At 37.9% G+C, this 23204-nt stretch overlaps 1 protein-coding gene across 8 annotated transcripts; it reads left to right on the top strand.

Moving 5' to 3' along the window:
- The first annotated feature begins 2012 nt into the window (after nt 1-2012).
- Nucleotides 2013-22997, top strand: LOC122669230 (calcineurin B-like protein 10). Of its 8 annotated transcripts, none has more exons than XM_043865939.1 (9): nt 2013-2178; nt 2332-2506; nt 2630-2712; nt 3898-3957; nt 5983-6091; nt 6179-6231; nt 7317-7500; nt 22093-22209; nt 22443-22997. In XM_043865939.1, the coding sequence occupies exons 1-8, from the start codon at nt 2155-2157 to the stop codon at nt 22182-22184; spliced, it is 780 nt and encodes a 259-aa protein (XP_043721874.1). In that variant the 5' UTR covers nt 2013-2154; the 3' UTR covers nt 22185-22209; nt 22443-22997. The 8 variants fall into 8 exon arrangements, with proteins under 8 accessions (XP_043721874.1, XP_043721875.1, XP_043721877.1 ...); XM_043865940.1 differs by lacking the exons at nt 22093-22209; nt 22443-22997 and adding exons at nt 7506-7618; nt 7865-8282 and having other exon boundaries at nt 7317-7397; XM_043865942.1 differs by lacking the exons at nt 22093-22209; nt 22443-22997 and adding exons at nt 7506-7618; nt 7865-8281 and having other exon boundaries at nt 2335-2506; nt 7317-7397.
- The last annotated feature ends 207 nt before the right edge of the window (nt 22998-23204 follow it).

Here is a 23204-nt window from a genome sequence, read left to right as displayed (position 1 = left end):
AAGAATTCATTTTATTTAAAGTAGATAGGGAGATTTTTTTGTTTTTTTTGAAAAAACAAATGACTATTAAGAAAACAAGAAAAATCTTATACATGATGAGCTATACAATTTTTAGATAAGTAGACCTTTAAAATCTTATCCATTGATTTTGATACTGATAGAATTAGTCGAAATTGTAATGAACCTTAAAAGTGCCTTCTTTTTTTTTTTTTTTTCTAGTAACAAAATGGCGATCCAATTTCGATTCTTAAAATAAAGGTACTACCAATATTTCGATTCTTAAAATATTGGTTTTCTGATCAGGATTTTAAGAATTAGATTGAATCAGCCAACGCCAGCCCCAATTCTCCTTGATTCTCTCAGACCAATCCTACACACATACGCATAAAAAAAAAACACACTAAATTCATGGAATATGCTGATTATGAATTTGATCCAGGCTAATTCTAATCCCATCTGAATCAGAATTGGGCAAGGCCAAGGATTCAAAACATGGAATTGAGGATCAAATCGATCCATACTGATTAAGAATTGGATTCGATCCCAAAAACCCTAAAATCTGTCTTCAGAGCTGAAAAAGTCAATTTGGATAAGGAATCGATCATGTAAAATCGAAATCGGTCACAACCATAGTTAGTAAGTTTACGTATTAATTTTCGTATTCGATCGTATGAATCGATAATCTGACACTTATTGTATTTTATCAGGTAGTATAATTTTATATGCGACTCTAAAGAAACATTGTATTAATCCCATATTAATACATATTTATGAGTTTTAATTAAACAAAATAACCAAACTAAAACCTAAAAACCAAAAAGCCGATGAGAACACCCCCAAACCTGAAACTTGAAGACTCTCGTTCTGGTTTCGTTTTTTAAAATCGTTTGAAAAACATATTTGATAAATTATAAAAACCTAATAAAACTATTTAAACTGAAACCGTATTAGTAAATGATTCAGGTTTCGCTTTTTTTAAAGCAGTTTAGTTGAAAGGTTTGGTTTCGATTTCTACCCATAAGCATGCTAAACCAAACCTAATAGAATTGTCTAACACCCTTAAGATTTACCGTCACGGTTTTAAGAATTAAGAATTGGATCTGTGAATCGACCAAATCAGTCGTAACTGATCATGATTCCAACCGTTCCGATAAGATTCACACAAAAAACTATGGGTGCAAGTTTAGCCCTATCGGCCTGAACAGGGTCTGGGCTGGGATTCCTAGCCTTGAGGGCGGGTTGAGGCCTCAGATTGAGCCTGGCCTAGCCCTGTTTTAAGTACACCACAGTTTCTGTAGAGACCATGCGACTAAGTAGAGATCTCTTGCCCATAAAATAGGGCACCATGCTCACCTATCTACTCATTCTTCTCACCGTATTTTTAATTGTTTAAGACGGCACGAGAGATTAGAATTTAGTTACAAAAAAATTAATTTTTCCTTGAGTTTTACTTGGATAAACCTGTAATTTTACTCCAATACTTTTTCAGAGCAATTGTATTAAACATGTACCGTATCATTGCCATAAGTGTTTTATTGCGCTGAATTTTTTTTAAAATGTACTATTATCGTATGGACCGATTAATTGTTGTTCATTTCCATTCCCACATTATTGCCGTACCCGACCTTACTCTGATCACAGCGAATTTCGAAAATGGTGGGCAAGACCGATCTGGATCTGGATCTGGACTCCGGGTTTTTAAACCCTGTTTCTGACCTTACAAGTTAAGTTCTGAATCGGATCTGGATCTGAATTTACAACTTGCAATTTGGACGCAAAAGAAATGAATCTCACTCAGTGACTCAGCCACGAGATGACTTTACACGCAAGAGCCAGAACGATAAAGAAAAGTGCTCTCACATGATCGTTTGTTTATATTTTAAGAATATTTTAAAATATAAACAAGGAAAGATAACTGAAAATTCCATGTAGCTTTAGCTGTTTATTTGAAGCATTCGAAGAAGTTAAAGGAAGGCCAGAGGAGGAAACAACTGACAACCTCACTGCATCTCGTCTTTTCTCGTCGGGATTTCGAAACCTTGCACGTATGTTCAACATATAAATTTAAAATTTGTGATGAAAAGATCGATTAATCGAAACTAAATTGAGGGGAGTAATATGATTTGATGCGGTTCGAGGGATTTGGAATTTATAATGGAATCTAGCAAGAACAACTTGGTAAATAGATTAAGAGATTAATTCCTTCTTCCAATTCAATATTTGATGTTTGTTCTTTCTCATTCTCATTTATTGGATATTCTTTGATTGATTTGGCTTCTGTTGTTACTTCTTATTTTTGGGGGAATTAAAATATAGAAAACGGTGGAATGGCAGAGTTCGAGCTCTCTGACGATAGGTGAGCGTCTTTGCGCGGTGGTCATACCATTTATCTTCTTAATCGAAGCTCTTATTTTCACCGTGAGTGGTTGCTTCGACTGCCGCCGACCTCCCAGAAAGCATCGTTTCAGATTTCCTGACATTGCTCAAGTCGCCAAGGATACTCCTTGTAGGTTTCTTCCTTACTTTAATTTCTTACCCGTTCGTTCATTTTCATTTCATTACTGAAAATTGTGCTTTGTTGTTCTTTCATTTCTCTCTCGCTCTCTCTTTTGGGTTTCCCTTTTTGAAGTTTCGGTTAACGAAGTGGAAGCACTGCACGAGCTGTTCAAGAAACTGAGTAGCTCCATCATTGACGATGGCTTCATACACAAGGTACGTTCTTTATTCTAGTACTTCGGGGAAGAATCCTTAGAAAAATGAGGAAAAATACTTGAATTTAGTGATCCTTTAAATCCTTGTTCGTTTAATTGGACTTGTCGACTGGGAGAATTTCAAAAAAAAAAAAGCCCCTTTCCTAGCAAGTTTAATTGAGAGAATTCTTTGGCGCTACTTGGGATCTTTGACTATACAGGTTCCAATCGTTCGCACTGGTTCAGGATCCACCACACCACGATCCCAGCGGCGCCTTAGAATTCCGGAGACTTGGGAAATCCTTTCTCATAAGATTAATGAGCTATATAGTCTTTAATTTGGAAGAGGGAGGAGAGGGGGATGGGCCGGTGGGGGACCTATACATGTCGGTGAATAATTTTATTTGCAGCAGTACAACAGCGGAATGGCCGAATAGAAAGCCGTTAAGGAGCGGAAATGAACATCCTACCCCCTGCCCGAACACACTGCCCAAGGTGGGGTAGGGTGGTCATTTCCGCACCTATGTGAGGAATTGGAGGAAATTGGAGCGGGCAGCGAATTGGAGGTTTTAATTATTCCCTCCCCTCTAGGTTGGTCCTTGTTTGCACCAAGGTGTGTGGCTTTATTGAGAAAAAAACAATGGCAAAAGAGGGTTTTTGTTGTCTTAGAGGGTGTCTGGTTCAAAGCAAAATATGGTCAAAAAATATTTGGAGCAAATGATATGAAAACAATGCATAAATAGGTGCCAGAGTTTTTATTTTATTTGTACTTTAGCTTGGAATCCAATTGACATCCTCACTGAATATTTATTTTCAATGGGAACAAGTTGCATAACTCTTATCAATAAGTGGTAAACCCAACTCTCAAATTGAATTAGTAACACCCCCCCCCCTCCCCCCCAAAACAAGAACAAAAAAAATTATTACAGTAAAACTAAACAGGGTCCTGTAAGCAGTCAGGAATATAGAATTACCAATGCCACTGAAATAGTTCTAAGTTTTTCTACTTTTCTGATTGGTTAGTGACTGACAACTCATATCTTAGTTACGATTCACTGGCATAAATTGAAAGTCGCTAATTTTCCACTTTGACAGCTTATTGATATTTCTTAGATAATTAATGGAGTTATGACTTGTTTTTCATGTCCTAGTACAAAGTGTTTCCATGCCTAGACATAATATTTAATTTTGTCTGTGCATTTGACAGGAAGAGCTCCAACTGGCATTATTCAGAACCCCATCTGGTGAGAATCTTTTTCTGGATAGGGTAAGTTCATGCCTGTAAGTTATCTTCCATGTTCTTCCTTAGAGCTACTACTAAATGATTAAATTAATTTTGGAAGAGAGAGAGAGAGAGAGAGAATTTATTGAGATGGTTGAACTGGCTAAGGGTCTATAGTCTATACTATTCATGCTCTTTTTATTCTTTAAAAATTGGATTTTTTTTACGCTTTTTACCTTTGGTCCATACTGGTACATCGATATGGGATCGGCCAGGAATGAGGCCGATACTGATACGGATCAGCCGATCCAATACCAATTCCTCAAACCATGATAGCATGGCTAATGATTCATTCATCCTATTGGGTTCTCCTTACCTCTCCCTTCCCACCTTTCTAAGACTGGTAAGCTTAAGTGAGGCTCTATAGCTGGGCCTTTTTCCATTTGGAGATCAAGGCAAAGGTTCATCTATTAACTATGGTTACCACCATTACATTCATATGATGATACAGGCATCTGATTGCTTACGCCAGATTTAAAAGCGTTTCTAGAGAACACTATACCCATGAACTCTATATGTGTCAAGTTGCAGAGCAATGAAAGACTCAACTAATAGGTACTAATAGAGACTATGATGTAAATAAGTCACTTAGAGATTTTAGTGGAAATAAGCTTTGGGTTGGGTTATATATGTGTTGGGTTTTTTATCCCATGGGTTTATTTTATAATTGGCCAATTTAATGGGCCTAAAATATGGGTAGAAAATAGAAAAACGGGATTTACTTCCATATTTTAGTTAGAGTCATATTTTGAGTTTTTTTTTTTTATTATTTTACTTTCTTAGTCGATTTAGGTTACCTTATTAATTAAGGATAGGGTTAGGCCTTTCCTTTTTAGTGTCTAAGTCTATTTTTGAGTCTTCTATGTAAGTTTGTAAAGGAGGCCAGCATGGTACACGAATTTGATTAATGAAATATTGGCTTTAGCCTTTGTTAAAATCCTGAGATAGGTTGGGTGAGATGCCCATTCCCTTCCCCATCCCCTTCCATCAGCTATTGAATCCAAATCCTAATTTTGTTCAAATCGAGTTCAACAGTGCTACAAGCTGTTGGGATTTCTTTCAACTGATTGTCACATTGATTTCTTGAAGATTATTACATCAAGATATCAAGATTATTGCTGCTTCAACAGGTCATAAATTTGTGGTTTTTTTATTTGATACTTTAACCAAGGAAATTGTTCCCTCATTTGAGTTTCCATTGTTCTCTTGTTTCCCTTATTCTTACTTCTCATTGTTCTCTTGGTTCCTTCATATGATTTTTGTTTTCATTGCTCTCTTTCTTGTTCTTTGGAGATTTTCTTTTGATCCTACCTGGGATTAGACCTATTCTGGTCTAGTCTTACATTAGACTACACATCTAACCGTGGGGTCTCATTCTATTTTTCAGGGGCCCAAGAAGAAACATCCCTACCTAGTGGCGTTTGCATTGAGTCCAGGATTTTAGAACTTGGAAATCGGGCATTGGATCCATCTTCATCGATTCCGGATCTGATTTAGATTTGAATCAGCTGGACTCGGTCAGACCTAGTCACAACACTTTTCCAGAATTGGGTGAAATCGGGATCTGGGTCAGCCAATTTTTGAAACCTTGATAGAGACCCTAGGTCCATTCCATCAATTCCTTACGCCGAACTCCCAAAAATGCCAATGAAAATGTTAGTTGTTCTGGAGTTATGAAGGTGACTTTCTAGTTGTTTTTCACATACTTATATTATCAGTGCAGAGGACATCAATCTTTTCATTTTAATTTGGCAAGAACTTTCATGAAATTAAGTTTCTTCCCAATGGTCGTGTGCCATTGGCTATTGCTGTATATTTTATGTTCAAATTCTTTTTTTTCCTGGTTAATTACTGGTACGCTACATCTATGTGATAGTCCTTGCAAACTAGAAGTTTTTTTCTTTTTCATGTTGTGTGATCTTAAGTTTGACATTGTCCCCCCTTGCAAGTATTTCTCTTTTCAGTTTTAGGTTGTGCTTATTATTCTGTCATTTGTCTTTGCTGTGATAGATTTTTGATCTTTTCGATGAAAAGAGAAATGGTGTTATTGAATTCGATGAATTCGTCCATGCACTCAGTGTCTTCCATCCTAATACTCCATTGGAAGAAAAAATTAATTGTAAGGACTCAGGAAACCATGTTGTAGTTGTTTATATAACTGCAATGCATGACTGCGACTTGTTTCTATTTCTTTGATTTCCTGCAGTTGCGTTCAGGCTGTATGATCTGAGACAAACAGGGTATATTGAACGGGAAGAAGTGAGTCTCTTGACTTGCATGCTTTTACTTTAAATGTTGGTTTCATATATAGATCTCAGCCCATAATAATGTGTGGTGAAGATTTGTACTACAAATATTGGTTGCATAATTGGATTGTAGCTCATATTATTTGTGGACAAAAGCTTGAATTATCTAGGAAGCAAATGAGCATGGGCACCTTACCCTATTTGTTAACGAGGTTGGAGCATACTGTGGGTACTGGTGGATGTTTGTATCACTACTGAATCAGTACTCATAAAAAATGTTTTATTATTGCCTCTTCCCTTGAAGTCGTTTATTCTTGTATCAGATGTGTCACAGAGTTGACATGTATAGGCACTCCACTGAGTTGACATGTATAGGCATGCACAAGACTGGTCCTCCTCAGTTTGTGTTTTATTTCACATCTTTTCTGTTTGGAGAAGAGTGGAGAATTTTGATGGATGTGGAAGGATAGTGAATCCACCACAGCCAAGAGGACCTCTCGATATGTGAACACAAGACTCCTACCTTCATACACCATTGCAGCTGCCGACTCACTTAAGGGAAAATTGGTCACATATTCGTCCAAATAGAATGCTTCAGGTGTGACAAAGATGCTCTACATAGGAACATTTTCTTTTTTCGTAGGTATCTAACCAGAGTAACAATGTTGGCATTAGATGCTGCTTTGTGGTATCTTTTTGTTTTTAAAATACTTAATTTGAATCTGAAAAAACGAACATGAGTTGTGTTTTTATCGAATTTTGTGCGTTTTAAGTTAGCTTTTTATATTATGATTTATACTTTGAGTTGTAACCAAACTTCCGCAATTTGAGTTCTTCTTTATCAGAAAAATAGTTCACTTTATTGCTCAAACATTTTAATGAAGAATTACTAAAATCACTACTGTTGATAATCTTGTGCGGAGATAGAGGATTACCCCAACCAGAAGTCTGTCTTTCATTTTGAAACTTCTATACTGTCTTGAGGAATTGTTTCATGTTGATTCTTCATTGATTTTGTATTTTTGATCTATTGCATCTTATATTTACCCATCGAGGTTCTACGTGGAAAAGTATTACTTAAGCATTGGTCCTTTGCAGGTTAAGCAGATGGTAATTGCTATCTTGTTGGAGTCTGAAATGCATCTGTCGGATGAACTTATAGAAGTAATTATTGACAAGGCATGGGTTTGGACAGTTCACTTCATTTTTCAGGGAGCAAAAAAAAATCTTTGTTTTCTGCATAATCTTCTAGAGGATCATTCCTTACATCTTCATTCTTTGAGCCAGACTTTTGCAGATGCAGATGCTGACATGGATGGTAAACTCAGCAAAGAAGACTGGAAAGCTTTTGCTATTCGATACCCCAACCTTTTGAAGAACATGACTCTTCCTTATTTGAAGTAAGATACTATTGGAGAATTACGAGTGATAGAGATTTTGTGAAGTTATGGTATACTTCGCTTGTTAAAAACAAGTTGTTGACTTGTTTCATGAAATATTGAACTCTAAACAGTACTAGTACTGGATTATGGTAGTTTGTCGTAAATAGAAGCCCAAATGAACACACATTTTTACTGTTACCTTGCTTGGGAGTTGATGTCTCACGATGTTAATTGTGCTTTATTTACATGTTTATCATCTTTCAGGGACATCACCACAGTATTTCCAAGTTTTGTTTTTAACACGGAGGTTGAGGACTGAGAATTAGAATTTGCATGCTCAAGACTATCAAGGAGTTTCTGGGAACTTGAGGTCCATGTGTGACCGACCACTTGGGTCTGCAATTGAAGCTGTATCTTTGCTTTGTAAAGGTTTTGTGATGTCTGTTGAAGCCATACACATCATCTTTGCAGCTGGCGGTGGTAATTAGTTCTGCAAAATACAGGTGAAACCAGAATTGTTGTGCACTCAAATTCCTTATCCTGGTGATTGAAGGTCCTGCCGAGGATAAATATCTGGTCAATTTCATGCACATTGACTCAATCGAGTTTTTGTGGTTATACAGAGATAAGACTTGATGATTATGGATTTCCTGCTTCTGTACAGTTTCCACATGTTTCGTAGTTGTTCTCTTTCCTACCTTAAACCATCATTCCTCCAATAAGCTGCCCTTTGTATTTCTCTGGTCCTGTAGTCCGGTATCAGCTTTCAAATTTGAGAAGTTATGTTCAGGAGGTCACTGAAAATGTAATTGTACAGACAAGAGGTATTTAATGTGTATAAAGTGAAGCAAAGATTTGCATATTAGAAATGTGTGAATGGCTCAATCAGGCTTAGAAACTCCTTACCTTTCTCTCCAACCTAAATTATAAATTTTCAATGGTTGGAGATTTCAACGAGTTGCTGTCCCCCTCTGACAAATTGGGAGGAGCCTCTTTCCACCTTTCACCCGCTGCTTAATCTCTTTCGCATCTTATTACTTGCCTTCCGTTGGAGGAGATTAGACCCCATGGTTCTGGATTTACATGGACCAACAGACAAAAACCTCCCGAGCTCGTCAAGGAATGTCTTGATCGTGCTTTTGCTTCCCTTGAATGATTTTCTTCTTTTCCTTTTGCTGGGCTCTACAAACTTCCAACTTTAGGATTGGATCACAACCTTATTATTGTTAAAACTGCTGCTTCTAGTACATCTTTCAAGAAGCTTTTTCATTTTCATGAAACTTGGAATTGTCATGCCCAGTTCCTTCCTTTTTGCTCTTCCTCTTGGAATTCCCTATTTGATGCCTCCCTCACTACTAAACTTGCATGTATGGCTAGACTTCTCCAACATTGGAACAAGTCTGTTTTTAGTCGCATTGATTTGGATCTGATGAATAAATTTGGTTGCTTGGAGGATAACTACCCTCCATCCTAAAAATGAATTGGATGGATTGTCGTCTCATATTGATTGGATCCAAAAGGATGAGGAATTAGGTTGGCTACAAAAATCTAGGCATTTGTATATTAGAAATGGGGATAGAAATACCAGGTATTATCACACTGTGTCTAAACTCAACATCAAAAAGAGGAGTATCCAATTTATTTTCAGTGAGGATGGGGTTAAATTGCATAACCCTATTGATATTGCCCATGAATTTATTTCCCACCTCAAGGATATTTTTCTAACTTCTAACCCTCTGGATGTCTTTTTTGTGGAATTATTATTGGAACCTGTTTTATTTGATGTTAATGAAAACTTCATCTGTTCCCCTCTGACCTTGAAGAAATTAAAAACTTGATTTTTTCTTTGGGTTCTCTCAAACCCCTAGGAATGGATGGTTTTCAAGCTTGTTTCTACCAGAGGTTTTGGGATTTGGTCGCCTCTGATGTTTATGATTTTGTCTCTAACTTTTTCTTGGGGAACCCCCTTCCTTCCCTTTGGAGTTAACCATACCTTGCTTTGTCTTATCCCTCAAAAGGATGATGCCAGTAGAGTCTCAAACTTTAGGCCTATTAGCCTATGTAACGTTTCTTACAAAACTATTGCAAAGCTAATGGCTTGTAGACTTAAAGGCTATCTTTCATCTTTTATTCCTCCTCAAATCCACAATCAAAATGGTTGCCAAAGGTAACGATTTGGGGAAGATGAGTTGCAGGTTTTTTTCAAACCCTAAATGATTTGGGGAAGATGAGGGCATTTGGTCAATTAAAACACAATTTTAACGTTTAACATCTATAGTTATCGGACTAGGTGTTTTTGTTGCCTAGTTTGGAAAGCAGGGGAGGTACATGAAATTTTCTAAACATCACAGGTGAAAGTGAAATTAAGACAAACCTTAGGGAGGTACGTGAAATTTTCTAAACCTCACGGGTGAAAGAGTAGTTAAGACAAATCTCAGGGGAGGTACATGAATTTTTCCCTATAATATATTATATATTAAGATAATAAGTGAATATATTTTATTACAATGTTATTTTATGTAAAATTTATTCAATTTTCTCCCTAACGTAGCCCAACTCAGTTAATCTATGCATCTCTCCCTTCCCTCACTCCATGATCAAGGATTCAAGGCCAATCAGGGTCAGCCCGCCCCAATCCTAAGAGCGGGTCAGTGTTGGATTTTTCAGGTCCTGACTCAATGTCGGGCTGGGGCCGGGACTAGGCCTAGCCAAAGGGACTCAAGGTTGGGCTGGGGTTTTAAAGAGCCGGGCCCAACCCGATCCTATTGCAGCCCTAACAACAACCCCCCAATGCCAATATTTCCCTTCTATCTCTAGTTTTCTATCGTTTCGGGGTGATTCTAGGGTTCTTCATATCGATTCTGATCTAATTTGAATCAAATCGATAGGGACCGATTCCACTCTAATTTGAATCAAAATCGGCAAAGATCAATTCCGTCACCGATTCCTAATTTTAAAACCCTGTTCAGACTACAAAGTGTCCATACTCTATGTACAAAAAGTGACCTAGCGAGAAGATAGGGACATAAACTAGAAAATTGTCTATTCCAACCAAACCGAAAAGGGAATGAATACATATATATTTTTTTTAATATTTTAATCAATGTAGATGATAAATTCTATTCTTTTTTATTGTTTGAAAAAAGTTTGATGAATTAGTACCCTAACAAGCAAACAAGACTTTTTGTTGGTGAAGATGTTACAAAGTTTGCTCAAAACACCTAAAATAGTGTTCAAATCAAATACATATTGGATCAAAACCAAATAGACCGAATCAAAACCAAACTATTTATGTTCAATTCTGATTTAAAAAACAAGAAAAAAACTTATTCGATTTTGATTCTGTTTCAATTCCTACATGTGTATCTTAAATGGAAAAAGGAATTGATTGACACCCTTTAATTGTACCATCCCTGTTATTATACTAGGTCGACCTTTCCCCTATTAATTAAAAGGTTGATGAGACATTGGATGATTAATTATTCTATCCTATATTTCATCATTTCCTCAAAATACTTAAACTTTGACAATAAAGTTTCACTTGGTGAACCTCAAGGGGTAAGCGCAGTCGGCTTGGAGGGGACATGAGACTCTGCCCAAGGAAATGAGATCTTGTGATCAAATTTTTACATGCGTGGCGCAGAAGTCATGTATGAGTCTGGGGGGTTTAGTCAACGTCTTCACAAAAAAAAAAAAAGTTTCATTTGGTGGCAATCTTGTCCTACCTATAACACTCTCACAGATCAATCAAAATACATTGGGGGATTACATAGAGCAAAAAATTAATAATAATTAGATGATTCAAAAAGTGACGAACAATTGAAAAAAACATGGAAACTCTTATACGTTTGTCTAATTGAATTAGATCATAAAAAATCTCATACATGGTGAGTCATATGATTAAAATATGAATTTTTAAATTTGATAAGTAATAAATAAAAAAAATTTCTTGTTCATCCAACTGTTAGAATGTATAGAACATAGACAAGTTACTCACGTGCCATGGTGCCAGCCAAGGTTCAAGTAAGTGGAATCGATCTCCATTGGTTTTGATTCTGTTAGAATTGGTCGGTCAAAAGATCAAAATCATTATGAACTCCCTAAAAATGCCTGATTTTTTTTGATCGAGAATTAAATTTCGCCAATGCCATTCTGATTCAACTAAAACCAATGATCTGATTCCGATTCTTAAAACTGTGGTACTACCAGCCATATTGGTTTTCTAGCCAGGATTTTAAGAATCCGATTGAATTGCCCCCCAAAAAAAAAAAAGTCAGCCCCAATTCTCCTCAATTTGGCTCGGGCTAATCCTGTACCTCATAAAAAACCCTAAATTCATGGAATATGCTGATTCTGAGTTTGGTGCAGACTAATTCTGATCCAATTTGGATCAGAATTGAACAAGACCAATAAGTCAAACACGGAATCAGAGATCAAATTGATCTATGCCAATTATGAACCAGATTTGATCTAAAAACCCTAAAACCTGTCTTTAGAACTGAAAAGTCAGCGATCTAGAGTTTTGGACCAAGAATCGGTCATGCCGAATCGAGATCAGTCACAGTCAATTTCGAATCGATTCGAATTTCTAAAATGGCAGGCAGGACCGATCCGGATCTAGATTTCAGGTTTTTAAACCCTGTTTCTAGCCTTACAAGTTCCGAACCGATTCGAATTTACTATTTGCAATTGGACGCAAAAGAAATGAATCTCACTCAGCCACAAACGAGAGATGAGATGACTATACACGCAACAGCCAAAACGATTGATGAGCGAGCGCACATGGTAAACACTGGATATTAAAGAATCGATAAAGAAAATGTTCTCACATGATCGTTTATATTTTAAGAATCTCCTTTTTTTTTGTAAGAATATTCTAATTTCCAGCCTACGAAACGAGAAAAAATTTTGTATGATTTATATTTCAATTTTGGATTGATTTTATGAAATAGTTAACAAATAGATTTTCAATCAAGAAATCGAAATTGTTTTGGTTGCATCAATTTGAAATATTTTAAGAATAAGAAATCCATTTGATATTTCAATTTCTGAGAATAAATTCTCTATTTTTTTTATGAGGGTGATGGCGGTGCGGAGGCAGGACAGGGCAAGTCCAAAAAGGGGTGGTGGCGGTGGTGACATGGTGGTGGTGGCGACGACAGAAGTGGTGGGGAAGTGGGGAGGTGGTGGCGGTGATGACGGTGATAGAGGTGATGGTGATGGCAATGGGCCAGTGGCGATGGCGATGGTGGCAGTGGGGGTGCAGGCATGGTGGTGGTGAGATCATAAGGAGAAGAAGAAGAGTGGTGTGTTATTTTTAAGGGAAAATTACTTGATTAAACAAAATCAGGTTTGTCCTTGCAAAAATAACCACTCAATGTTTCAGTTAACAAAAATATATTGTTTTGGCTTTGGGTTTACAAAAGTAACCAAAATAGTGTTCTTCTGTCAAATAAAAACCTATTTTGACAGTTTTACCCCCCTCCTCCTCTTTCTTCTTCTTCCCCCTATCACCTCACCTGTCATCCTCTGGTGCCCACACACTGCCACCCTCAATTGCACCCCAAGTCCCAGCTCACCCCCACCCGCTCCTACCCCACTTTCTCTTTTTCTTCTTCCTACCACGTACCCACCCTTCCCTATCCCCTTCTTCTTCCTGGAATTCCACCCTCCGCTGCAACAACACTCCACTGCCGCTACTCCCCTGAATTGGCATTTTTCAGCGGTGGTCGTCCCACGACAGGTTTAACCGGTATATCCTCTCTTCGTACCTAGTCTCAGATCGGAACCAAGTCCTCTTCTGGAACCTAACGCACCCTTCTTTGCAACACCATCCAAGCAACTGTATCCTTCCCAACCCTCATCACCTCCTCTGCAAACCCACTCTCAATCTGAGCACCTGCAACCACACCTCTGACTGTTCTAGTTTACAATTATACCATGATTAAATCAATTAATGATGGACGAAACTTATCACTCACCAGAACAGAGATTAACAAAATTTTATGGAGCCGCGGGCGATGCACAAGTTGAATGGATGTGATTGCAGGGCTTCAGAGAGGTGTTGCGGTGATGATGTGTAGAGCGATGGACAGGGCAGGGTGCGAAGGCCAGCGACTGATGCTACGATGGAGGCTTACAACGGCATGGCAGCAACAAGAAGGCAACAGTAGTAGGGTGCAACAGTAGGTCAGAAACCACCACACTTTGCCGTCGATTCAGACCATTGCTGCACACTCATGGTCATCGTTTGCGTTGTTTGAGAAATCTCCTCCGATAAGAACGAAGAAGAAGATGGTATTGGATGGTAATGGAAGGCAACCTCATGAGGTAACGGAACCTCATAAGGAGCAAGAAGAAGATAGTCACTCCGACTCAATTTTTTCCAGTGAGGAAGAAGACACTTGGGGAATCGAGTATACAGTGGACGCAATAATCGAGGGGAGGAAAAGAAAAGGGTTAAAATGTCAATAAATGTTTGTGGGTGAGGATGGGCACTGTTTTGAACATTTTTGTAATACCCAAACCTAATTTGACTAATTCTGTAAACATAAAATGTGGATGGTTAGTTTGTAAATCAAAACCCGATAGTAGCTAATCTCGTAATTTTTCCTATTTTTAACATGAAATTATTACTTTGCCCATTAAATTAATCATGTAATCATTAAAGAGCAAGAGTGAAATCAATTTCAATTTCAAAATTAAAACATCTCCTCACCTATTTCAGAATCTCTATTCCGATTTCTATTTGGGAAATTATCACGTATCATCCCTAAGGTATCACGTAATTATAATTACACCCCTCAATTTTGGAAAATTCTGTGAACCCCTTTGAGGTTCACAAAAATTAACACATGCCCCATTCTGTTAGTTTATGATTAACAACGAACTGACAAAAATGCCTTTGCACAAAAAAAAAAAAAAAAAAAAAAAAAACATGCAACTCATCTTCCCTACTCGAATTGGGGAAGCTGAGTTGCAGGTTTTTTGTATCAATTCCTTTAATTGGGTTTTCACAGGTTTCTTTTTTTCCTTCGTTCTTATTCAAACATTATTGTTCAGAGTTGCTATCATCGTCTTGATCGTGTTCATATGGAGATTCTGTTATTCCATCTTATCTTCTCTTTCAGAGGAGGAAATCGACTCTGTCCATAGCGTAAAGAGAAGCTTTGGTGAAGGCGAGCTGAAGAAACTCATTCCACCGACTGCTAATGCTAGTGCTCAAAAGTTCAGAGAGAGAGAGAGAGAGAGAGAGAGAGAGAGAGAGAGAGATTTCAAAACCCTAGAAACAGAGGTCCAGAACCACCAAGATTTAGAGGGAAACCGCGAAATCTATATTCTTTTGTTGGTGGAGGGCATTTGTAAGGGTAGGCAATGGATTGGAAGGCAAATGTGAACATCTGAAAAGCCGTGACGGAAGTGGCGGAGGAGGCGGAAGGCAGCAGCCTTGGTGGCCAATGATATCTACAGTGGAGAGGGACAGGGTGAAGCCGGCGAAGATGAAGAATTCGAAGGAGAATAAGGTGATTGGTGGAGATGGTTGTTGTTGTGGTGGTGAAGGGAAGATAAGGTGGGTAAGTGGGAGAGGGTGGAAGAAGGGGTGTGGTTCATAATGGGTCTCTTATGGGCAGTAGAGAGAAGGGTCTTGGTTGATGGATTTGTGATCGCATTGTGGTGGGTTTGATTTTGATGGGTTACAGATGATGTTGTGGTGTTGATTGCGACAGTCAGTGATTGAGATTGTGAGGGTAGGGTTGCTGATGTTGGTGAAGATTGAGGGTTGTGTAATGGGGATGAAGATGAGAAAGAGAAAGATACAGGGTTTGAGAATTGGATTTGAAGAAGGCTTGAGGGTGGAGGTGCTTCAGGTGGATTGGGAGAAGAGGCGGTGTTTGATTGAAATCAGAAGAGATAATTGCACACTGAGACGAACTCAGTAACTCAAAGATCTGAAACGGTATTCAAAACCGCCATTTCTGGAACCAAAACCCTAGCTAATCCAAGAATCAAGGATACTTGCAACTCACCTTTCCCCATCGATTTGGAAGGGATGAATTGCAGTTTATTTTTCTTGTAAAGGCATTTTTGTCGGTTCATCTTATATATTTTAACGTTGTTAATCATAAACTAACAGGATGAGGCATGTGTTAATTTTTATGAACCTTAGGGGTGTACATAGAATTTTTTAAAATTAAGGGATATAATTATACTTTCGTGATATCTCAGGGATCCTTTCTATTTTATTTAAAAAAAATATAAAAATCAAACCAAACAATTTCTGAAATAAAAACCCTCCCATGAAATTAAAATTTTCAAATAGAAATTATATACCAAATTAGGCATAAAAATTCCATTTGCTTTTCTAGCTGTTTATTATTTGAAGCATTCGAAGAAGTTACAGAAGACCAGAAGAAGAAACAACCAACAACTGTTCGGATTTCGGAACCTTGCACGTATCCTCAACATATAAATTAAAATCTGTGATGTATAGATCGATTTATCGAAACCAAATTGAGGGGAGTAATAAATATGATTTGATGTGGTTCGAGGGATTTGGAATTTAGAATGGAATCTAGCAAGAACAACTTGGTAATAGATTAAGAGATTAATTCCTTCTTCCAATCCAATATTTGATGTTTGATGTTTGTGTTCTTTCTCATTCTCATTTGTTGGATCTTCTTTGATTGATTTTGCTTCTGTTGTTACTTCTTATTTGGGGGAATTAAAATTTATAAAACCGGTGGAATGACAGGGTTCGAGCTCTCTGACGATAGGTGCTCGTCTTTGCGCGGTGGCTGTACCATTTATCGCCTTATTCGAAGCTCTTATTTTCACCGTGAATGGTTGCTTCTTTTGCCACCGACCTCCCAGAAAGCACCGTATCAAATTTCCTGACATTGCTCAATTCGCCAAGGATACTCCATGTGGGTTTCTTCCTTCCTTTATTTTCTTTCCTGTTCGTTCATTTTCATTTCATTACTAAATTGTGCTTTGTTGTTTTTTCATCCTTTGGGAGAGCAGGGTATATGAATTTTGAATTCAGCCTTTTGTTTACTAATTTCTCTCTCTCTCTTGTGGGTTTCCCTTTTGAAGTTACGGTTAACGAAGTGGAAGCACTGCACGAGCTGTTCAAGAAGCTGAGTAGCTCCATCATTGACGATGGCTTCATAGACAAGGTACGTTCTTGTTTTAATGCTTTGGGGAAGAATCCTCAGAAAAATGAGTCTAAGGAAGAATACTATTTTCTGTGAATCTAGGGGAGACGTTTTTGTTGACAGCTGATTTTTTTTGTTTTTTCTTCTTTTTCTTCTTCCATATAGGGAGGATTTCTTAGTCGTCGAAATACTTTAATTTGGTGATCCTATAAATTCTTGTTCGTTTAATTTTAACTTGTCGACTGAGAGAATTCCAAGAAAACCCTTCCCTACCAAGTTTAACTGAGAGAATTCTTTGGAGCACTTGGGATCTTTGCCTATACAGGTTCCAATCGTTTGCACTGGTTCAGGAACCTGCCACACAACGATCTCAATGGAGCCTTAGATTTCCGGATACTTGGGAAATCTTTTCTCATAAGATTAATGAGCTATATAAGCTTCAATTTGGAAGAGGGAAGTGAGGGGGTTGGGGGACCTATACTACATGTTGGTGAATTATTTTATTTGCAGCAGTACAACAGCTGAATGTCCGAAAAGAAATTCGTCCTCCTCTAGGTTGGTCCTCGTTTGCACCATGTGTGGTGTTATTGAGAAAAAAAAAACAATGGAAAAAAGACGGTATTTGTTGTCTTCCTTTAGAGAGTGACTGGTTCAAAGGGAAATGATCTGAAAAGAATGCATAAATAGGTGCCAGAGTTTTTATTTTATTTTTACTTTAGATTGGAATCCAATTGACATCCTCACTGAATAGTTATTTTCAATGGGAACAAGTTTCATAACTATTATCAATAAGTGGTAAACCCAACTCTCAAGTTGAACTAGTACCCCCCCCCCCCCTCCAACAAGAACAAAAAAATATTACAGTAAAACTAAACTGGGTCCTGTAAGCTGTCAGGAATATAGAATTACCAATGCCACTGAAATAATTCTAAGTTTTCTACTTTTACTTTTTTGATTGGTTAGTGACTGACAACTCATATCTTGGTTACGATTCACTGGCATAAATTGAAAATCTCTAATTTTCCACTTTGACAGCTTATTGATATTTCTTAGATAATTAATGGAGTTATGACTTGTTTGTCATGTCCTAGTACAAAGTGTTTCCATGCCATAGACATAATATTTAATTTTGTCTGTGCATTTGACAGGAAGAGCTCCAACTAGCATTATTCAAAACTCCATCTGGTGAGAATCTTATTCTGGATAGGGTAAGTTCATGCCTGTAAGTTATCTTCCGTGTTCTTCCTAGAGCTACTACTAAACGATTAAATGAATTTTGGAAGAGAGAGAGAGAGAGATTTCGTGAGATGGTTGAACTGGCTAAGGTTCTATAATATTCATGGTTTAAGTTCATGGTATCGGTCTCTGCCGATACCAATTAATGTAAGACTAATCTAGGTCAGAATTAGTCCCAATTAACCCACAATAAGTCACAGCAGTCCACCAGCAATAACCTTACAGCAGGGTACAAACCAGGTCTGAAATAGGACTTAGGGTTCAGATCAGACACAACTTTCAGACACTTAAAAGGAACCGTAACTAGGGCCGAATGCAAGGCTGAGAATGCTCAGCAAACCCTGAAGACAGGGACTGATTTGGATGACCAGAAACAGTGGAAACAGTAGGTCACCAAATTAAAAAGTGTAGAAACCAAACCAGCCTGTAGAAAGTCTCCAAATTCAGCTCGAGCGGAGATCCTATGGAGGTGATCTTTTGCTGAAAATTTGGTACAATTCTGCTTGTAGACTAGGGAGTTGCAGGGTGTTCCCAAAATAGCAGGTTGAAGTGTCACTTGCAAACCAGAGGGAATCTAGCGACCAAACCAGGGTCGAGTGTAGGGCCTGGTGTGGGGGTTCTATGCTCCAAAACTCTGCTGAAACTGATTGAAGAATGATGGAGTTGTGGGGCCTTTAAATTTGCAGCCAATCTGGAGCAGAAACTGGAATCTGCAAGAGATGGAATCTCTTTGTTTAATCAGCAACAGTAGCAGCAGCACTCAGAAGGTGTAAGGGGATCTCAGTAGTCTTCAGTTGGAGTTTCCAGAAGCATCAACAGTCATCAACAGCAGTAGTCACCAACAGCGAATTGAGAAGGGTAGCTTGCAGTAGTTGTAATGGAGATCGAGCAGGGATAGGGAAGAAGAGAAGATAGCAAGAAGGGGGTAGGGGGATGGGTCTCTCACCCACAGTATCTCAGCTGTTGCAGCATAGGGAAAACACCCATAATCGATGGCTAAATTGGCCTGCAGTTTCTTTTCTCTAAATTCTGTATTTTCCATTAAGAAATGGTGCCTTTTAATAGCTTAGGCAAGCTTACAATAGAATAGAAACTTCCAAAAATAAAGCTAATCCTAAAATAGAAACTTCTAAATCCCAAGAGAAGTTAACTAAATCTTCTTGGCTTTATAATTCAGCCACAAATTAGAAACTAATAAGTATAGAAACTACTAAAGTGCACCAAAGCCGGTTGACTGGTCAAAGGGGAATCCTAGCAAAATCTTGGAGCATCTTCCTCTAAAAAATGGAGAGCATCTTTGACTGGTCGTGAGGGATCCTTGTCACAATCGTGAGGCATCTTGGACCCTTGCTTGGCTGGCTCAAGTTGGCCCTACTGGGCTGACTCGAGCTGGTTCATCTTTGGCCGAAAGGGTGGCCTGGTCCTTTGTCTTTTCCTCTGGCCAGAATCTACATCACCGATCAAATTCCAAGCCGGATTGGTTGGAATCGGATGGTTTTCCCCTTTTTCTTTAAAAAATTAATTTTTTTGACGTTCTTACCCTTGGTCCATACCGTTACATTGATACGGGATCGACCAGGAATGAGGCTAATACTGATACAGATCGGACAAATCAGCTGATCCGATACCAATTCCTCAAACCATGATACCATGGTTAAAGACTCATTCATCCAATTGGATTCTCCTTACCTCTCCCCTCCCCCTCGCTCCCCCTCCCACAATTCTAAGACTGGTAAGCTTAAGTGAGGCTGTATAGCTGGACCTTTTTTGTATTTGGGGATCAAGGCAAAGGTTCATCTATAATTATGGTTACCACCATTACATTCATATGATAATACAGGCATCTGATTGATTACGCCAAATTTAAAAGGGTTTCTAGTGAACACTATACCCACGAACTCTATCCGTGGCAAGTTGCGGAGCAATGAAAGACTCAACCAATAGTGTATTAATAGTGACTACACTTCTGTGGGGTCTCTTTCTATTTTTCAGGGGGCCAAGAAGAAATCCCTACTCAGTGGCATTTGCATTGAAACCAGGGTTTTAAAACTTGGAATTGGGCATTGGATCCATCTTCATCAATCCGGATCCGATTTAGATTTGATCAGCTGGACTCGGTCAGACCTAGTCACAACACTTTTCCCAGAACCGGGTGAAATCGGGATCTGGGTCAGCCAATTTTTGAAACCTTGATAGAGACCCTAGGTCCATTCCATCAATTTCTCACACCGAAATCCCAAAAATGCCAATGAAATGTTAGTTGTTCTGGAGTTATGAAGGTGACTTTGTAGTTGTCTTTCCATACTTATATTATCAGTGCAGAGGACGTCAACCTTTTCATTTTAGTTTGACAAGAACTTTCATGAAATTAAGTTTCTTCACAATGGTTGTGTGCTATTGGCTATTTCTGTATATTTATGTTCAAATTCTTTTTTTTCTTCTAGTTAATTACTGGTACGCTACATCTATGTGATAGTCTTTGCAAACTAGAAGTTTTCTTTTTCATGTTGTGTGATCTTAAGTTTGACATTGTACACCCTTGCGAGTATTTCTCTTTTCAGTTTTAGGTTGTGCCTATTATTCTATGATTTATTTTTGTTTCCTGTGATAGGTTTTTGATCTTTTCGATGAGAAGAGAAATGGTGTTATTGAATTTGATGAATTCGTCCATGTACTCTGTGTCTTTCATCCTTATACTCCATTGGAAGAAAAAATTAATTGTAAGGACTGAGGAAACCGTGTTGTAGTTGTTTATATTACTGCAATGCAGGACTGCAACTTGTTTCTATTTCTTTGATTTCCTGCAGTTGCGTTCAGGATGTATGATCTGAGACAAACAGGGTATATTGAACGGGAAGAAGTGAGTCTCTTGACTTGCATGCTTTTGCTTTAAATGTTGGTTTCATATATAGATCTCTGCCCATAATACTGTGTGGTGAAGATTTGTACTACAAATATTGGTTGCGTAATTGGATCGTAGCTCATATGATTTGTGGGCAAAAGCTTGAATTATATAGGAAGCAAATGAGCATGGGCACCTTACTCTATTTGTTCATGACGTTGGAGCATACTGTGGGTATTGGTGGATGTTTGTATCACTAGTGAATCAGTACTCATAAAAAATGTTTTATTATTGCCTCTTCCATTGAAGCCGTTTATTCTTGTATCAGATGTGTCACTGAATTGACATGTATAGGCACGCACAGGACTGGTGCCCCTCAGTTTGCGTTTTTTTTTTACCTCTTTACTGTGTGGAGAAGAACAGAGAAATTTGATGGATGTGGAAGGATAGTGCATCCACCACAGCCAAGAGGACCTCTCAATGCTTGAACCCAAGACTCCTACCTTTATATACCATGGCAGCTGTCGACTCACTTAACTGGAAATTGGTCACATATTCGTCAAAATAGAATGCTTCATGTCTAACAAAAGTGCTCTACATAGGAACATTTTCTTTTTAGTAGGTATCTAACCAAAGTAACGGTGTTGGCATTAGATGCTGCTATGTGGTATATGTTTTTTTTTATTACTTTATTTGATTAAGAAAAAAGGAACATGAGTTGTTTTTTATCGAATTTTGTGGGTTTTATGTAGCTTTTCATATTATGATTTATACTTTGAATTGTAACCAAACTTCAGGCAACTCGAGTTCTTCTTTATGAGAAATCTGTGTTGCTCAAACAATTTAAAGAAAAATTAGTAAAATCACTGCTGTTGATAATCTTGTGCTGAGATAGTGGATTACCCCGACCAAAAGTCTGTCTATTAATTTTGAAACTTCTATACTTGCATTGCTTCCACAATTCCATCTCTATTTAGGAAGAATTTTTTCATGTTGATTCTGCAATGATTCTGTATTTTTGATATATTGCATCTTATATTTACCCATCGAGGTTCTACGTGGAAAAGTATTACTTAAGCATTGGTCCTTTGTAGGTTAAGCAGATGGTAACTGCTATCTTGTTGGAGTCTGAAATGCATCTGTCGGATGAAATTATAGAAGTAATTATTGACAAGGTATGGGTTTGGACAGTTCACTTAAAATCTTTGTTTTCTGCATAATCTTCTAGAGGATCATTCCTAACATCTTCATTCTTTGAGCCAGACTTTTACAGATGCAGATGCTGACATGGATGGCAAACTCAGCAAAGAAGATTGGAAAGCTTTTGCTATTCGACACCCCAACCTTTTGAAGAACATGACTCTTCCTTATCTGAAGTAAGATACTATTGAAGAATTACAAGTGATAGAGATTTTGTGAAGTTATGGTATACTTTGCTTGTTAAAAACAAATTGTTTCATGAAATATTGAACTCTAAACAGTACTGGATTATGGTAGTTTGACGTAAATAGAAGCCCAAATGAACTCACATTTTTACTGTTAACTTGCTTGAGAGTTGATATCTTACCAATGTTAATTGTGCTTTATTTACATGTTTATCATCTTTCAGGGACATAACCACAGCATTTCCAAGTTTTGTTTTTAACACGGAGGTTGAGGACTGAGAATTAGAATTTGCATGCTCAAGACTATCAAGGAGTTTCTGGGAACTTGAGGTCCATGTATGACCGACCACTTGGGGCTACCATTGAAGCTGAATCTTTGCTTTGTAAAGGTTTTGTGATGTCTGTTGAAGCCATACTCATCATCTTTGCAGCTGGCGGTGGTAATTGGTTCTGCAAAATACAGGTGAAACCAAAATTGTTGCGCACTCAAATTCCTTATCCTCGTGATTGAAGGTCCTGCCAAGGATAAATTTCTGGCCAATTTCATACTCATTGATTCAATCGAGCTGTGTGTTATACAGAGATTAGAATTGCTGATTATGGATTTCCTGCTTCTGTACAGTTTCTACATGTTTCTTATTTGTTCTCTTTCCTACTTCAAACCACCCTTCCTCCCAAGAAGTTGCCCTTTGTATTTCTCTGGTCCTGTAGTCCGGTATCAGCTCTCAAATTTGAGAAGTTATGTACAGGAGGTGACTGAAAATGTAATTGCACAGACAGACGTATTTAATGTGCATAAAGTGCAGGAAAGATTTGCATATGAGAAATGTTGTGAATGGCTCAGTCAGGCTTACAAACTCTATGAATGGAATTGACTACTTCAAGGATACATGTTTTATTTTTTAGTATTTTTTTTTTTGTATGTTTGTGTGTGGACTGTGGATAATAATACCCTAAAGAAGAAAATTGCTGATTGACATTTGTCG

This window comes from Telopea speciosissima, chromosome 7 (genome assembly GCF_018873765.1).
Source record: "Telopea speciosissima isolate NSW1024214 ecotype Mountain lineage chromosome 7, Tspe_v1, whole genome shotgun sequence".
Taxonomy (NCBI): Eukaryota; Viridiplantae; Streptophyta; class Magnoliopsida; order Proteales; family Proteaceae; genus Telopea; species Telopea speciosissima.
Note: the sequence above shows the minus strand (reverse complement) of the source record. Positions and strands in the feature narration are given on the sequence as shown.